Source organism: Malus sylvestris, chromosome 7 (assembly GCF_916048215.2).
Source record: "Malus sylvestris chromosome 7, drMalSylv7.2, whole genome shotgun sequence".
Classification (NCBI taxonomy): domain Eukaryota; kingdom Viridiplantae; phylum Streptophyta; class Magnoliopsida; order Rosales; family Rosaceae; genus Malus; species Malus sylvestris.
Window position 1 is genome coordinate 5,388,107 of NC_062266.1, and position 17,933 is coordinate 5,406,039.

Consider the following 17,933-nt stretch of genomic DNA (forward strand, 5'->3'; position numbering starts at 1 on the left):
CTAGTTCTCTTTAATTTCAAGTTTCAACATTTATTTATTGAGATAGAAGAGTGTGACTAGCAAAACATAAAAAAAAAAAAAGCCAAATATAAAAGTTTAGGAGGTAATCGGTTTAAAATTAAAGTTTAAGAGAAAATTGGCTCATTATAAAAGTTCAAGAGATTAATAGACTAAAATTAAAGTTCGGGGAGGGGTAAAATCGATAAATGTCTATCTTGTTTGTAGGTTGAGTTCTTATTAAGAGGATCAATCTGAAACAGACAGATAATTTAAGGGGTGAAAATGGAATGACAGTTTATTCCTTTGCGGGAAAAGACGTCATGATCTAGTTGAGTAATCCAATGCAAGCCAGACCTGGAAATGTCAGTCACAATTACATCATTTATTTACCAAAAAACCAATAAAACCAATCTAAACAAGCAAGCAACGACCTGGACCACGTCGCCTTACTGACTTCGGATTTCCCCAACTTCCCGACGGAGTCATCTCTCTTCTCTCTCTCGGATTGATCTGACAAGTATGTTCCTCCTCCTTCCCTATCTCTCGGTGTTATTTGCAGATCAAGATGTAATTTCATTTTGTTTTTTAAGATTTTCAAATAAGATTTTGCAATCCCCGACCTTTAATTTGTCTAATTCTTATACCCTTTTCTTTTTCTCTGTTTGGTTGCCGAGAAAATTGAGAGGTTATGGTTGGTTAAGTGACGGTGGTGGGGTTTCAAGCACATCGAAAACCCGTCTAATTGAAGTTAGCATTATTATTGACTCAAATATGTGAATACTCGCACTCGAATTTTAGAAATTTACTTGGCGGTGGCGGGTTTCCTGAATATGATAAGCTAATTGTAATCCTGTATTTTGGATTTTGGGTTTGGGGATTTGATACTGTGTGTAATTTCTCTACGTTTACTGCTGCATTTAGGTACTGGTGATATTTCTTTCGCGGGGTGTTCGCGCGTTTGAATTGATAATCCAGATATGAGTCACAGAGGATTAATATATAGCTTTGTTGCAAAAGGAAGTGTTGTTTTAGCAGAACACACGACCTTCACCGGAAACTTTAGTACCATTGCTGTTCAATGCTTGCAGAAGCTACCTTCCAGCAGCAGCAAGTACACCTACTCGTGCGATGGCTACACTTTTAACTTCCTACTTGACAGTGGATTCGGTACGCATTCTTTTTTAAGTTCCGAGAATCGCAATTATGCTTGTTTTAGATACTAGTTGCAGAATGTATAATTTAAACTGCTAAATGGGTTTGCAGTGTTTCTTGTTGTTGCTGATGAATCGGCCGGAAGGAGTGTGCCTTTTGTGTTCCTTGAACGAGTGAAAGAGGATTTCAAGCAGCGGTATGCTGCAGATATTAAGAATGCAGGGCCGCATCCTCTTGATGATGATGATGAAGAGGATGACTTATTTGAAGATCGATTTAGCATCGCTTACAATCTTGACAGAGAATTTGGGTGTGTATTTGCCTTTTGGTGTTTAAATATTAATCTTCTATGCAATTTAGTATGGACAGTAAATATTGGGTTTTTCTTTGACAGGCCAAGGCTTAAGGAGCACATGCAATATTGCATGGAGCATCCAGAAGAAATAAGTAAGCTTTCCAAATTGAAGGCCCAAATCACGGAGGTGAAGGGTGTGATGATGGACAATATTGAGAAGGTAAAAGATTATATAACTATTGGCTATGGAACTTTTTTAGCATATGGTTATTTTATGCTTATGTATGCTGGCTTCTTCACTTGAGACTATGAGCTTTTTACATCCTGGATTTTCAAAAGAATGATATTGTGGCTTAATGTTATTATTTTTTTGGTTACGGTATTTGGGGGTGGTACTGGAGGGAGCTGAACTGCTATAGACACTACGTATCTCTACAAGTTGTGGCAACTTTGGCAACTCATATTTGAAAGCTTATATTATGTTGCTATGTGTTGTTTCTTCATTCCTGTGCACAAGGACAAATATATACATGTCATGTGCAAGAATTCTATTCCTCATAGGGGCAACTTCTCATGGAAAAGAGTGCTGATCTGTAGATCTTAACGCTGTCTGCATTCTCAATGGGTTTGCTTATTTGGTTTATTATTTATTGCTTTAACTCTTATTTCAGTCCGGCCCTTTTTGTAGGTCATGGCTCAAATCTTCTATTTATACTTTTGCAGTTTATCTCCCCATGTTCATCTGGGTCTTTTGCCAGATCAAAGTTGTGCTATAGGCCTAATGTCTTAGTAGAGATTAGAAGTGTGTCCCACATTATCTTTGACATTAGTCATATTTCGATTTTTATATTCTCCCTAAAGAGTTCTAACAAAAGTTCAAAACTATGTCGCCTTTGCATTTTCTCTAATGAAAGATAAACCGAGGCATCTTGAAACCTTTACTATGGTGACTCGTTGGTTTGGTAGTAATGAATATGGCCCCTTCTATACTGCAGTGTCATTAAATTGTTGCAGAATGATCTTATAAGTGATGACCATTGTTCTTCTAGAGGAATGGTGCATGGTTAGCATAAGTTACAGCCCCTTGTCGTAGAATTAGTTAGACCTGATAGGCGCCCTAGTACTTGACTTAATTTATTGGATCATTTTTCTGAGGGTAATTAATGTGTGACAATATTTCGCCATATAGACCAACTCCAGTGGTTGGGGTTAAAACCTAAATTTTAGCTCAGAAAATTTAGGTTTTAACCCAAAAATAGTTTTTATCTTCCAATGATTTTTATCTTCCAATGGTTTTGATCATAAGGAAGACTAGGAATTATTTGGAACATATTGTGCGTAAAACTAATTCTCCTCATTCCCGTTAAATGAGGATGTAAAAGAGAATGTAGACATTGGTGGGGTGGGGAAAAATAATCAGCTTGGGTAGAATTTCCTTATGTGATTTTCTGTTTTAAATATCACTACTTTTCAGTACATTAATGTTATAAACCAAATTTAATGGGAGGGTTTCTTTCCATTGGTGATTCTATAGAAAGAAAATAATTAGCTGTATTTTTACCACGTGTTCGTATATTTGCGAGTCATCCAACCCATGAGTGGTTCGTTGTGAGTTGATTGAATCAATCCCATCTCTTGGTGGCAGGTTTTGGATCGCGGTGAGAGAATTGAGCTTTTGGTTGATAAAACAGAAAATCTGCAGTTCCAGGTACATGCCATCACTTCACTTAACTGGTCTGGTCTTATAATTTAAAACCGGTTTGAGCTCACTAGGCATTTGTAGTTGACGTGCTACTTGGGATGTTTGTATTGAATACAGGCTGACAGCTTCCAGAGGCAAGGCAGGCAATTGCGACGTAAGATGTGGCTGCAGAGTCTCCAAATGAAGCTAATGATTGGAGGTGGAGTCCTTATCCTGATCATCATAATATGGCTTATCGCCTGCGGAGGTTTCAAATGCTAAGGTGCTAAGCAAACACGGAATCGGCAATTATTAGGCATCTGTTCTTCACTTGGTGTACAAAATGTTAATTGTTCCTGTATACGTAAACTTTTGCAGAATTTAATACTCGACACTCGACAATTCGTCTGCTATGTAATTAACCTCTATTACCCGCTGGTTTTGTTTAATCAGTTAATTTTGAGGACATAGTAGTTCTCTTCTTAACCTTTTCTTTTAACATTTCAACGAAAGCGTCGTCGGGGAAAGAAACCCGAAGCAGTGGAAATAAAACATGTTCAGTAAGAAGATCTTTAGCTTCACGTGCGTCAAGGCATGACGAGAGACCAGTAGTTGAGTAACCAAGCTAAAGTGACATTGGAGAACAAAGACAACCAGAAGCAACGGAATTGGGGATGTAGTGATCACATTGGTCGTGAATGTGTGTACAAAGCATTATTTGTCCTCTTATTGACTAAGTGGCATGCGGCTTGAATAAAAGAATCACGTTGAACGGGGGAATAGACCTACCTCTAGGCTGTTACTCAAATCCCACATCGAACAATACTATTACTGACACGGCAGTTTATAAGATGTTACAACACACAATTATATTGCCGAGCCTAGTAGCGTGGGCTTGAAACTAAGCAGTGTATTAAGGTGGTTGATGGAAGTGGAGCCCGACCCAGGTGGGTAAAAGTGTTTGAAATCTGTTCACAAACCATCATATGGGGTGTGAGGTTGCATTAAGCACGCCCTATGCTACTCGGGTTAGTAGGGCACCCCACCCTCTAAAGGTGGGTAGCAAACCAACAACGAGCTTTAGGCCGGGGCGTGAAGGGGTACAACAGCTGTCCGGCTGCCCAGATCCCGCAGATGATGATGCCTTTACCTAGCGTGCTGCCCGGCTCGACTCCCCATCCTACAACCACTTTTGCCTATCGTCCTAACTTTTTATTTTTGCCACATTGCCTTGTTCATCTTCCTTCCCTTGCTTCTGGGTTACCTTAGGTCATTGGGTCATCTCAGCCCTTGAGGTTGCCAACCCAAATATCTAGCAAATAACTCAAACAAAGAAGCACACAACTCAACTCTCCGGAGAATATTTGGAGTATGTATTGCCAAACATAACATATCAAATTTAATGGCTAAACAAAGCGAAAAACTACACGACAACATCTCTCGGCTTAGAAATTTGTATCAAATCGTGATCTCTAAGAACAAGGAGGAGTCTCAGAAACAGTAACTCCCTAATCTAGAGACAGACCCAATCCCTGTGTAATAGAGTCTTGCAAGCCAAAAATAAAGCTTCCATTGGGGTACAACAGCAATTCTCTACAAGAACAAGCTGAACAACAGCAAAATCATGTCCACAAGAACATGACGGAACCCCTTATCCCAAGCTATAGAGAGACCGTAAAAAGGCCCCAAGCAACTCGACAGCCATCAGCGCTAAACAGATATGCAAAATATTAGGAGAGAAAGGGGAGCCAAAAGTTGTAAATAATTCAAGATCAAACAATCCATCATTAGTATGAAATTTGAATTTTTTTACTGAGATGATCTCTGTTTAACCTTTACACAAATTCAAGACAATCGATCAACATTTGAAATTTATCGATATTCCCTTAATCCTTCTGGGATTTTTGTGTACTACGGAGGTTATAAAATACAAATTACAGGGCTATAATTCCTACACAAGAACACCAACGAGTAAGAGTTGTAATGTTATGCTTTGAAAACACGTATGCAAACTAACAAACTATGTACTGTTACCACCAAATTCACCCTTGTCGCGCCAATTAACGACTTTCCTCCATAATTCTGACCATCTTATGTTTCTTCAACAGCCAGAACCAGGAACCTTTTCACCTGCAGCTCCATCCCAACAATTACAGGATCTCCATCAACAAGACATAGGCTTCCCCCCCCTTCCCCCACAACAAATAGTTGTATCAGAACAACGGGGCAGACCACAAATTTCATCAACTCGTTTTAAATCTTTTTCTCTATATCATACCAGAAAAACCTAAGACAGTCCTCCCTCAAAAAGAGACAAACATAGCTTCTGAGTTCTGAGTTAGACTGGACGAGACGGTTAAATTATTTTATCTATTTCGTCTTTCTATATTATGTGATTAATTTCCATTCTGAACCTTGTTAGTTATCCAATCCAATCTAAGTACACATCAGAACTACCCTTGACTCACTTTCTTTGAGTAGGGTAAATAATGAAATTTACGACTCTTCAACCCCAATTGCAATAAGTGCACTTGCTGAATTGTCAATAAATCCCAGCATTGATAAAGATGGTTGTGGAATAAAAGGGACAAACATGGCTTGAAAACAGATCCAACAGAGAGAGATGAATTGATGTCTCAACTGTTGTACGGATAAGCTCAAATGTTAAAATTCCCCAAGAGGCAGGAAGAGGAATCCTCCAAATCTTAAAGATGAGATTACAAAACTTCCCATCAAAAGTTGGAATCAAACCAAGAAATGAGATAATTGGAATTGAATCCCATAATAAGACGAAATAGGTGAAGTCGTCCCACTGTCATGCCATAGCTAATTTAGATGACTCATACGACATCTCATATTAAATTGAAGAATAATCCACATGATTTAGAATGAAATAGAAAACGAATTTGACAAAATAATCCAATTGTCGTGCCTGATTTAACTCATAACTCAGAAGGCTTGCCTGATTAGTATAGAAAGACTTATAAACGAAATAATCGAACCGCCGCACACGGTCTAACTAAGAACTTAATAGACCCGTCTGGTTGATAAGAAGGACGAAATAATTCAACTGTCATGTCTAGTCTAACTCAGAACTCAGAAAGCTCATTTGGTGCCTCAAATTAGACTGAATTAGACAATTGTATTTCTTTCATATCATACATGCATACACAAGGAAAATAGCACTTGCAACAAACCCCTGCAAGCTTCGAAAGAGCATACGATTTGAAAGCTTATATTATGTTGCTAAGAAAAGTTAAAAACTATGTCGCCTTTGCTTTTTCTCTAATGAAAGATAAACCGAGGCATCTTGAAACCTATACTATGGTGACTCGTTGGTTTGGTAGTAATGAATATGGCCCCTTCTATACTGCAGTGTCATTAAATTGTTGCAGAATGATCTTATAAATGATGACCATTGTTCTTCTAGAGGAATGGTGCATGGTTAGCATAAGTTACAGCCCCTTGTCATAGAATTAGTTAGACCTGATAGGCGCCCTAGTACTTGACTTAATTTATTGGATCATTTTTCTGAGGGTAATAATGTGCGACAATATTTCGCCATATAGACCAACTCCAGTGGTTGGGATTAAAACCTAAATTTTAGCTCAGAAAATTTAGGTTTTAACCCAAAAATAGTTTTTATCTTCCAATGGTTTTGATCATAAGGAAGGCTAGGAATTATTTGGAACATATTGTGCGTAAAACTAATTCTCCTCTTTCCCGTTACATGAGGATGTAAAAGAGAATGTAGACATTGGTGGGGTGGGGAAAAATAATCAGCTTGGGTGGAATTTCCTTTTGTGATTTTCTGTTTTAAATATCACTACTTTTCAGTACATTAATGTTATAAACCAAATTTAATGGGAGGCTTTCTTTCCATTGGTGCTTCTGTAGAAAGAAAATAAGTAGCTGTATTTTTACCGCGTGTTCGCATATTTGCGAGTCATCCAACCCATGAGTGGTTCGTTGTGAGTTGATTGAATCAATCCCATCTCTTGGTGGCAGGTTTTGGATCGCGGTGAGAGAATTGAGCTTTTGGTTGATAAAACAGAAAATCTGCAGTTCCAGGTACATGCCATCACTTCACTTAACTGGTCTGGTCTTATAATTTAATACCGGTTTGAGTTCACTAGGCATTTGTAGTTGACGTGCTACTTGGGATGTTTGTATTGAATACAGGCTGACAGCTTCCAGAGGCAAGGCAGGCAATTGCGACGTAAGATGTGGCTGCAGAGTCTCCAAATGAAGCTAATGATTGGAGGTGGAGTCCTTATCCTGATCATCATAATATGGCTTATCGCCTGCGGAGGTTTCAAATGCTAAGGTGCTAAGCAAACACGGAATCGGCAATTATTAGGCATCTGTTCTTCACTTGGTGTACAAAATGTTAATTGTTCCTGTATACGTAAACTTTTGCAGAATTTAATACTCAACACTCGACAATTCGTCTGCTATGTAATTAACCTCTATTACCCGCTGGTTTTGTTTAATCAGTTAATTTTGAGGACATAGTAGTTCTCTTCTTAACCTTTTCTTTTAACATTTCAACGAAAGCGTCGTCGGGGAAAGAAACCCGAAGCAGTGGAAATAAAACATGTTCAGTAAGAAGATCTTTAGCTTCACGTGCGTCAAGGCATGACGAGAGACCAGTAGTTGAGTAACCAAGCTAAAGTGACATTGGAGAACAAAGACAACCAGAAGCAACGGAATTGGGGATGTAGTGATCACATTGGTCGTGAATGTGTGTACAAAGCATTATTTGTCCTCTTATTGACTAAGTGGCATGCGGCTTGAATAAAAGAATCACGTTGAACGGGGGAATAGACCTACCTCTAGGCTCTTACTCAAATCCCACATCGAACAATACTATTACTGACACGGCAGTTTATAAGATGTTACAACACACAATTATATTGCCGAGCCTAGTAGCGTGGGCTTGAAACTAAGCAGGGTATTAAGGTGGTTGATGGAAGTGGAGCCCGACCCAGGTGGGTAAAAGTGTTTGAAATCTGTTCACAAACCATCATATGGGGTGTGAGGTTGCATTAAGCACGCCCTATGCTACTCGGGTTAGTAGGGCACCCCACCCTCTAAAGGTGGGTAGCAAACCAACAACGAGCTTTAGGCCGGGGCGTGAAGGGGTACAACAGCTGTCCTGCTGCCCAGATCCCGCAGATGATGATGCCTTTACCTAGCGTGCTGCCCGGCTCGACTCCCCATCCTACAACCACTTTTGCCTATCGTCCTAACTTTTTATTTTTGCCACATTGCCTTGTTCATCTTCCTTCCCTTGCTTCTGGGTTACCTTAGGTCATTGGGTCATCTCAGCCCTTGAGGTTGCCAACCTAAATATCTAGCAAATAACTCAAACAAAGAAGCACACAACTCAACTCTCCGGAGAATATTTGGAGTATGTATTGCCAAACATAACATATCAAATTTAATGGCTAAACAAAGCGAAAAACTACACGACAACATCTCTCGGCTTAGAAATTTGTATCAAATCGTGATCTCTAAGAACAAGGAGGAGTCTCAGAAACAGTAACTCCCTAATCTAGAGACAGACCCAATCCCTGTGTAATAGAGTCTTGCAAGCCAAAAATAAAGCTTCCATTGGGGTACAACAGCAATTCTCTACAAGAACAAGCTGAACAACAGCAAAATCATGTCCACAAGAACATGACGGAACCCCTTATCCCAAGCTATAGAGAGACCGTAAAAAGGCCCCAAGCAACTCGACAGCCACCAGCGCTAAACAGATATGCAAAATATTAGGAGAGAAAGGGGAGCCAAAAGTTGTAAATAATTCAAGATCAAACAATCCATCATTAGTATGAAATTTGAATTTTTTTACTGAGATGATCTCTGTTTAACCTTTACACAAATTCAAGACAATCGATCAACATTTGAAATTTATCGATATTCCCTTAATCCTTCTGGGATTTTTGTGTACTACGGAGGTTATAAAATACAAATTACAGGGCTATAATTCCTACACAAGAACACCAACGAGTAAGAGTTGTAATGTTATGCTTTGAAAACACGTATGCAAACTAACAAACTATGTACTGTTACCACCAAATTCACCCTTGTCGCGCCAATTAACGACTTTCCTCCATAATTCTGACCATCTTATGTTTCTTCAACAGCCAGAACCAGGAACCTTTTCACCTGCAGCTCCATCCCAACAATTACAGGATCTCCATCAACAAGACATAGGCTTCCCCCCCCTCCCCCACAACAAATAGTTGTATCAGAACAACGGGGCAGACCACAAATTTCATCAACTCGTTTTAAATCTTTTTCTCTATATCATACCAGAAAAACCTAAGACAGTCCTCCCTCAAAAAGAGACAAACATAGCTTCTGAGTTCTGAGTTAGACTGGACGAGACGGTTAAATTATTTTATCTATTTCGTCTTTCTATATTATGTGATTAATTTCCATTCTGAACCTTGTTAGTTATCCAATCCAATCTAAGTACACATCAGAACTACCCTTGACTCACTTTCTTTGAGTAGGGTAAATAATGAAATTTACGACTCTTCAACCCCAATTGCAATAAGTGCACTTGCTGAATTGTCAATAAATCCCAGCATTGATAAAGATGGTTGTGGAATAAAAGGGACAAACATGGCTTGAAAACAGATCCAACAGAGAGAGATGAATTGATGTCTCAACTGTTGTACGGATAAGCTCAAATGTTAAAATTCCCCAAGAGGCAGGAAGAGGAATCCTCCAAATCTTAAAGATGAGATTACAAAACTTCCCATCAAAAGTTGGAATCAAACCAAGAAATGAGATAATTGGAATTGAATCCCATAATAAGACGAAATAGGTGAAGTCGTCCCACTGTCATGCCATAGCTAATTCAGATGACTCATACGACATCTCATATTAAATTGAAGAATAATCCACAAGATTTAGAATGAAATAGAAAACGAAATAGACAAAATAATCCAATTGTCATGCCTGATTTAACTCATAACTCAGAAGGCTTGCCTGATTAGTATAGAAAGACTTATAAACGAAATAATCGAACCGCCGCACACGGTCTAACTAAGAACTTAGCAGACCCGTCTGGTTGATAAGAAGGACGAAATAATTCAACTGTCATGTCTGGTCTAACTCAGAACTCAGAAAGCTCATTTGGTGCCTCAAATTAGACTGAATTAGACAATTGTATTTCTTTCATATCATACATGCATACGCAAGGAAAATAGCACTTGCAACAAACCCCTGCAAGCTTCGAAAGAGCATACGATTTGAAAGCTTATATTATGTTGCAAAGAAAAGTTAAAAACTATGTCGCCTTTGCTTTTTCTCTAATGAAAGATAAACCGAGGCATCTTGAAACCTATACTATGGTGACTCGTTGGTTTGGTAGTAATGAATATGGCCCCTTCTATACTGCAGTGTCATTAAATTGTTGCAGAATGATCTTATAAATGATGACCATTGTTCTTCTAGAGGAATGGTGCATGGTTAGCATAAGTTACAGCCCCTTGTCATAGAATTAGTTAGACCTGATAGGCGCCCTAGTACTTGACTTAATTTATTGGATCATTTTTCTGAGGGTAATAATGTGCGACAATATTTCGCCATATAGACCAACTCCAGTGGTTGGGATTAAAACCTAAATTTTAGCTCAGAAAATTTAGGTTTTAACCCAAAAATAGTTTTTATCTTCCAATGGTTTTGATCATAAGGAAGGCTAGGAATTATTTGGAACATATTGTGCGTAAAACTAATTCTCCTCTTTCCCGTTACATGAGGATGTAAAAGAGAATGTAGACATTGGTGGGGTGGGGAAAAATAATCAGCTTGGGTGGAATTTCCTTTTGTGATTTTCTGTTTTAAATATCACTACTTTTCAGTACATTAATGTTATAAACCAAATTTAATGGGAGGCTTTCTTTCCATTGGTGCTTCTGTAGAAAGAAAATAAGTAGCTGTATTTTTACCGCGTGTTCGCATATTTGCGAGTCATCCAACCCATGAGTGGTTCGTTGTGAGTTGATTGAATCAATCCCATCTCTTGGTGGCAGGTTTTGGATCGCGGTGAGAGAATTGAGCTTTTGGTTGATAAAACAGAAAATCTGCAGTTCCAGGTACATGCCATCACTTCACTTAACTGGTCTGGTCTTATAATTTAATACCGGTTTGAGTTCACTAGGCATTTGTAGTTGACGTGCTACTTGGGATGTTTGTATTGAATACAGGCTGACAGCTTCCAGAGGCAAGGCAGGCAATTGCGACGTAAGATGTGGCTGCAGAGTCTCCAAATGAAGCTAATGATTGGAGGTGGAGTCCTTATCCTGATCATCATAATATGGCTTATCGCCTGCGGAGGTTTCAAATGCTAAGGTGCTAAGCAAACACGAAATCGGCAATTATTAGGCATCTGTTCTTCACTTGGTGTACAAAATGTTAATTGTTCCTGTATACGTAAACTTTTGCAGAATTTAATACTCGACACTTGACAATTCATCTGCGATGTAATTAACCTCTATTACCCGCTGGTTTTATTTAATCAGTTAATTTTGAGGACATAGTAGTTCTCTTATTAACCTTTTCTTTTAACATTTCAACGAAAGCGTCGTCGGGGAAAGAAACCCGAAGCAGTGGAAATAAAACATGTTCAGTAAGAAGATCTTTAGCTTCACGTGCGTCAAGGCATGACGAGAGACCAGTAGTTGAGTAACCAAGCTAAAGTGACATTGGAGAACAAAGACAACCAGAAGCAACGGAATTGGGGATGCAGTGATCACATTGGTCGTGAATGTGTGTACAAAGCATTATTTGATCTCTTATTGACTAAGAGGCATGCCGCTTGAATAAAAGAAACACGTTGAACGGGGGAAATACACCTACCTCTTTGCTCTTGCTCAAATCCCACATCGAACAATACTATTACTGACACAGCAGTTTATAAGATGTTACAACACACAGTTATATTGCCGAGCCTAGTAGCGTGGGCTTGAAACTAAGCAGGGCATTAAGGTGGTTGATGAAAGTGGAGCTCGACCCGGGTGGGTAATAGTGTTTGAAATCTGTTCACAAACCATCGTATGGGGTGTGAGGTTGCATTAAGCACGCCCTATGCTACTCGGGTTAGTAGGGCACCCCACCCTCTAAAGGTGGGTAGCAAACCAACAACGAGCTTTAGGCCGGGGCGTGAAGGGGTACAACAGCTGTCCGGCTGCCCAGATCCCGCAGATGATGATGCCTTTACCTAGCGTGCTGCCCGGCTCGACTCCCCATCCTACAACCACTTTTGCCTATCGTCCTAACTTTTTATTTTTGCCACATTGCCTTGTTCATCTTCCTTCCCTTGCTTCTGGGTTACCTTAGGTCATTGGGTCATCTCAGCCCTTGAGGTTACCAACCTAAATATCTAGCAAATAACTCAAACAAAGAAGCACACAACTCAACTCTCCGGAGAATATTTGGAGTATGTATTGCCAAACATAACATATCAAATTTAATGGCTAAACAAAGCGAAAAACTACACGACAACATCTCTCGGCTTAGAAATTTGTATCAAATCGTGATCTCTAAGAACAAGGAGGAGTCTCAGAAACAGTAACTCCCTAATCTAGAGACAGACCCAATCCCTGTGTAATAGAGTTTTGCAAGGCAAAAATAAAGCTTCCATTGGGGTACAACAGCAATTCTCTATAAGAACAAGATGAACAACAGCAAAATCATGTCCACAAGAACATGACGGAACCCCTTATCCCAAGCTATAGAGAGACCGTAAAAAGGCCCCAAGCAACTCGACAGCCATCAGCGCTAAACAGATATGCAAAATATTAGGAGAGAAAGGGGAGCCAAAAGTTGTAAATAATTCAAGATCAAACAATCCATCATTAGTATGAAAATTGAACTTTTTTTACTGAGATGATCTCTGTTTAACCTTTACACAAATTCAAGACAATCGATCAACATTTGAAATTTATCAATATTCCCTTAATCCTTCTGGGATTTTTGTGTACTACGGAGGTTATAAAATACAAATTACAGGGCTATAATTCCTACACAAGAACACCAACGAGTAAGAGTTGTAATGTTATGCTTTGAAAACACGTATGCAAACTAACAAACTATGTACTGTTACCACCAAATTCACCCTTGTCGCGCCAATTAACGACTTTCCTCCATAATTCTGACCATCTTATGTTTCTTCAACAGCCAGAACCAGGAACCTTTTCACCTGCAGCTCCATCCCAACAATTACAGGATCTCCATCAACAAGACATAGGCTTCCCCCCCCTCCCCCACAACAAATAGTTGTATCAGAACAACGGGGCAGACCACAAATTTCATCAACTCGTTTTAAATCTTTTTCTCTAAATCATACCAGAAAAACCTAAGACAGTCCTCCCTCAAAAAGAGACAAACATAGCTTCTGAGTTCTGAGTTAGACTGGACGAGACGGTTAAATTATTTTATCTATTTCGTCTTTCTATATTATGTGATTAATTTCCATTCTGAACCTTGTTAGTTATCCAATCCAATCTAAGTACACATCAGAACTACCCTTGACTCACTTTCTTTGAGTAGGGTAAATAATGAAATTTACGACTCTTCAACCCCAATTGCAATAAGTGCACTTGCTGAATTGTCAATAAATCCCAGCATTGATAAAGATGCTTGTGGAATAAAAGGGACAAACATGGCTTGAAAACAGATCCAACAGAGAGAGATGAATTGATGTCTCAACTGTTGTACGGATAAGCTCAAATGTTAAAATTCCCCAAGAGGCAGGAAGAGGAATCCTCCAAATCTTAAAGATGAGATTACAAAACTTCCCATCAAAAGTTGGAATCAAACCAAGAAAGGAGATAATTGGAATTGAATCCCATAATAAGACGAAATAGGTGAAGTCGTCCCACTGTCATGCCATAGCTAATTCAGATGACTCATACGACATCTAATATTAAATTGAAGAATAATCCACATGATTTAGAATGAAATAGAAAACGAAATAGACAAAATAATCCAATTGTCGTGCCTGATTTAACTCATAACTCAGAAGGCTTGCCTGATTAGTATAGAAAGACTTATAAACGAAATAATCGAACCGCCGCACACGGTTTAACTAAGAACTTAGCAGACCCGTCTGGTTGATAAGAAGGACGAAATAATTCAACTGTCATGTCTGTTCTAACTCAGAACTCAGAAAGCTCATTTGGTGCCTCAAATTAGACTGAATTAGACAATTGTATTTCTTTCATATCATACATGCATACGCAAGGAAAATAGCACTTGCAACAAACCCCTGCAAGCTTCGAAAGAGCATACGATTTGAAAGCTTATATTATGTTGCTAAGAAAAGTTAAAAACTATGTCGCCTTTGCTTTTTCTCTAATGAAAGATAAACCGAGGCATCTTGAAACCTATACTATGGTGACTCGTTGGTTTGGTAGTAATGAATATGGCCCCTTCTATACTGCAGTGTCATTAAATTGTTGCAGAATGATCTTATAAATGATGACCATTGTTCTTCTAGAGGAATGGTGCATGGTTAGCATAAGTTACAGCCCCTTGTCATAGAATTAGTTAGACCTGATAGGCGCCCTAGTACTTGACTTAATTTATTGGATCATTTTTCTGAGGGTAATTAATGTGCGACAATATTTCGCCATAGACCAACTCCAGTGGTTGAGATTAAAACCTAAATTTTAGCTCAGAAAATTTAGGTTTTAACCCAAAAATAGTTTTTATCTTCCAATTATTTTTATCTTCCAATCGTTTTGATCATAAGGAAGGCTAGGAATTATTTGGAACATATTGTGCATAAAACTAATTCTCCTCTTTCCCGTTACATGAGGATGTAAAAGAGAATGTAGACATTGGTGGGGTGAGGAAAAATAATCAGCTTGGGTGGAATTTCCTTTTGTGATTTTCTGTTTTAAATATCACTACTTTTCAGTACATTAATGTTATAAACCAAATTTAATGGGAGGCTTTCTTTCCATTGGTGCTTCTGTAGAAAGAAAATAAGTAGCTGTATTTTTACCGCGTGTTCGCATATTTGATGTAGAACAAATGGCGGAATGGATCGAGGAGGAGATGGAACGTCTGAAGACAAAAGGGCGCAATCATAAAAGGGGTATTAATTTCCCATAAAAGTGGCTTGAGCCACTTTTCGCAGAAACGTGTTAAAATAATTCTCCCACAAAAGTGGCTTGAGCCATCTTTTGCAGAAAGTCATCAAGACAGCAGCCTACTAATAAATGGAGTCTTTTGGGGTTTCAAGGGCTTTATTATATGTCAGTTATTTTCATTTTAATTTCCTAAGTCTTTTGAGTTTTCCAAGAGGTTGTAAAAGGCTTATTTAAGCCATGGCTTTGTAATCATTTGGACATCTTTTTATCAATTAATCAAATTATCCTTTGGGATTTCTATCAACTGGTGGACTCCAGTAAACTTTGTTCTACAAGGGATTACGCTGGTAACCCTTTCATTGCTTCGTGCTGCGTCAATTGGTACCAGAGCGAGTTTCTCTCGTCTTGGCATCGTTGATTATCCTATCTATCCATGGGTGATCGTGATCGTGAACCTGCCCCTATCACTCGAGCAGACTTGGATGCTCTAGCTGAATAGATTACAAACTTGACTACTCAAATTGGAGAACTTCGTGAGATTTTGGTCCAAGCCATTGGTCCAAATAATCATAGAGCTGTTGGAGTCAATAATCTACGAGTTCCTAGGCTCCGTGTTCAAGACAGCGAATCGGAGTCCGAAGAAGAAGATGTGGAACCACATGCAGCTAACAATCCAAACCATCAAAACCGCAACAACTTTGATGACTTTCGGATTAAGGCCGACATTCCAACTTTTGCAGGAAACCTTAAAATCGAAGATTTCCTGGATTGGCTAGTTGAAGTAGAAAGATTCTTTGATGTCATGGAGGTTCCCGAGACAAAGATGGTGAAGATGGTGGCCTTCCGTCTCAAAGCAACTGCCGCTGTTTGGTGGGATCAATTACAAAATACTCGGCAGAGGCAAGGAAAGAATCGAATCCGCACTTGGAGAAAAATGAAGCAACTCTTGATGGATCGTTTCTTACCTGCGGATTATGAACAACTTTTGTATCGTATGTACATCAGCTGCGTCCAAGGCAACAGAAACGTGACTGATTATACGGATGATTTCATGAGACTTGCGAAGCGAAACAATTTGATGGAGACAGAAAATCAAAGGGTTGCAAGGTTCGTGAATGGATTGAAACCCTCAATTCAAGAAAAGATTGGGCTGCAAAATCTGTGGAGTTTGCAAGAGGCCATTAACATGGCCTTGAAGGCGGAGATAATAGAGAAAGAAAGGCGACAAACCTCTTTCCGGAGGAACGTGACGGAGCATTTTGAAAACCCTGTCGTCTCGTCCACCGACAAAGGAAAACCTGTGCCACAAAGTTCGGGAGAATTGAAACCTTCAAGTTGTTCTTCTCAAGCAGCAAATGAAGGGAGTAGCAGAACTTTTAACAAGGGGCAGAATAGAAACCAACCTCCAAGAGAGAATCCGTACGCCAAGCCTATGGGAGACATTTGTTATCGTTGCAACAAAATCGGGCATCGATCTAACGTTTGTCCTGAACGGAGACAAGCCAATTTGTTGGAGGCTGAAGGGGACCAAGAAGAAGTGGGTGATGATGACTATGAAGGCGTTGAATTCGCAACTGAAGAAGGAATGGATCGTCTCGCTTTGGTGTTGCAGCGAGTTCTTTTAACACCAAAAGAGGATGGGCAACGACATTGCATTTTTCGTTCTCTTTGCTCCATCAACAGCAAAGTTTGCGAAATGATTGTAGACAATGGAAGTTGTGAAAATTTTGTGGCCAAGAAAGTGGTGGAGCGTTTACAGCTACCAACGGAGCCTCATGTCACCCCATACTCACTTGGATGGGTGAAGAAAGGACCTTCCGTCTATGTCACAGAAACTTGTCGTGTCCCACTTTCCATTGGTAAGCATTACTGTGATGAAGTATTTTGCGATGTTATTGATATGGATGCTTGTCATATACTATTAGGGAGACCGTGGCAGTTTGATGTGGATTCGACATTGAAGGGTCGAGATAATGTGGTGTTATTTACTTAGAATAATCGGAAGATTGCGATGGCTCATGTTTCGCCCTCTGAAGTACCAAAAGCAAAGAATACTAGTTTCCTCACTCTAATTAGTGATAAGAAGGAGATTGAAGGGGCCATAAAAGAAGCATATTTTTTCTTTCCGATCGTGATGAAGGGACTATTGACAGAAAACAAAGAAGAGGAACAAATCTCTTCAGAAGTGCAGCAATTATTGGAGGAATTTCATGAACTCATTTCTGACGAGTTGCCTAACGAGCTTCCTCCCATGAGGAACATCCAACATCAAATTAATTTGGTACCTGGAGCAAGCCTACCAAATCTTCCCCATTATCGAATGAGCCCTGCAGAAAATGAGATTTTGAGGGAACAAATTGAAGATTTGCTGCGAAAGGGGTTTATCCGAGAAAGTATGAGCCCTTGTGCAGTACCTGCCCTATTGGTTCCAAAGAAAGACAAGGAAAAGAAAAAGGCATGGCGTATGTGTGTAGACAGCCGAGCTATTAACCGAATCACCATCAAATACAGATTTCCAATACCTCGATTAGATGACATGCTAGATGTGCTTGAAGGTTCGAAATTATTTTCAAAAATTGACCTTCGCAGTGGCTACCATCAAATTCGAATCAGGCCTGGAGATGAGTGGAAAACGACGTTCAAGAGCAAGGATGGACTGTTCGAGTGGCTAGTGATGCCATTTGGATTG

The 17,933-nt window shown here is 39.3% G+C and overlaps 2 protein-coding genes across 7 annotated transcripts; both read left to right on the forward strand.

The window, feature by feature from the left end:
- Positions 1-351: 351 nt before the first annotated feature.
- On the forward strand, positions 352-11,609 carry LOC126628018 (vesicle-associated membrane protein 727). 6 transcript variants are annotated; one of them, XM_050297595.1, is made up of 6 exons: positions 352-517; positions 922-1,167; positions 1,264-1,462; positions 1,547-1,667; positions 7,137-7,199; positions 11,354-11,609. In XM_050297595.1, exons 2-6 carry the CDS (start codon positions 978-980, stop codon positions 11,495-11,497), a joined length of 717 nt encoding a protein of 238 aa, XP_050153552.1. In that variant the 5' UTR covers positions 352-517; positions 922-977; the 3' UTR covers positions 11,498-11,609. The 6 variants fall into 6 exon arrangements, with proteins under 6 accessions (XP_050153552.1, XP_050153553.1, XP_050153551.1 ...); XM_050297596.1 differs by lacking the exon at positions 7,137-7,199 and adding an exon at positions 11,180-11,242; XM_050297594.1 differs by lacking the exon at positions 7,137-7,199 and adding an exon at positions 3,093-3,155 and having other exon boundaries at positions 11,354-11,608.
- A 3,576-nt stretch (positions 11,610-15,185) lies between these two features.
- LOC126629069 (uncharacterized) lies at positions 15,186-17,237 on the forward strand. The gene is made up of 2 exons (XM_050298960.1): positions 15,186-15,249; positions 15,772-17,237. Exons 1-2 carry the CDS (start codon positions 15,186-15,188, stop codon positions 17,235-17,237), a joined length of 1,530 nt encoding a protein of 509 aa, XP_050154917.1.
- The last annotated feature ends 696 nt before the right edge of the window (positions 17,238-17,933 follow it).

What these genes read in the sequence shown, in the direction of transcription:
- LOC126629069 (XM_050298960.1), top strand. Translation starts at nt 15,186, where the DNA reads ATGGCGGAATGGATCGAGGAGGAGATGGAACGTCTGAAGACAAAAGGG. An exon ending in AGGGCGCAATCATAAAAGGG is followed by an intron (nt 15,250 to 15,771) that starts GTATTAATTTCC and finishes CTCAAATTGGAG; the next exon opens with AACTTCGTGAGATTTTGGTC.
- LOC126628018 (XM_050297595.1), top strand. Translation starts at nt 978, where the DNA reads ATGAGTCACAGAGGATTAATATATAGCTTTGTTGCAAAAGGAAGTGTT. An exon ending in TGATGGACAATATTGAGAAG is followed by an intron (nt 1,668 to 7,136) that starts GTAAAAGATTAT and finishes TCTTGGTGGCAG; the next exon opens with GTTTTGGATCGCGGTGAGAG. An exon ending in CAGAAAATCTGCAGTTCCAG is followed by an intron (nt 7,200 to 11,353) that starts GTACATGCCATC and finishes TATTGAATACAG; the next exon opens with GCTGACAGCTTCCAGAGGCA.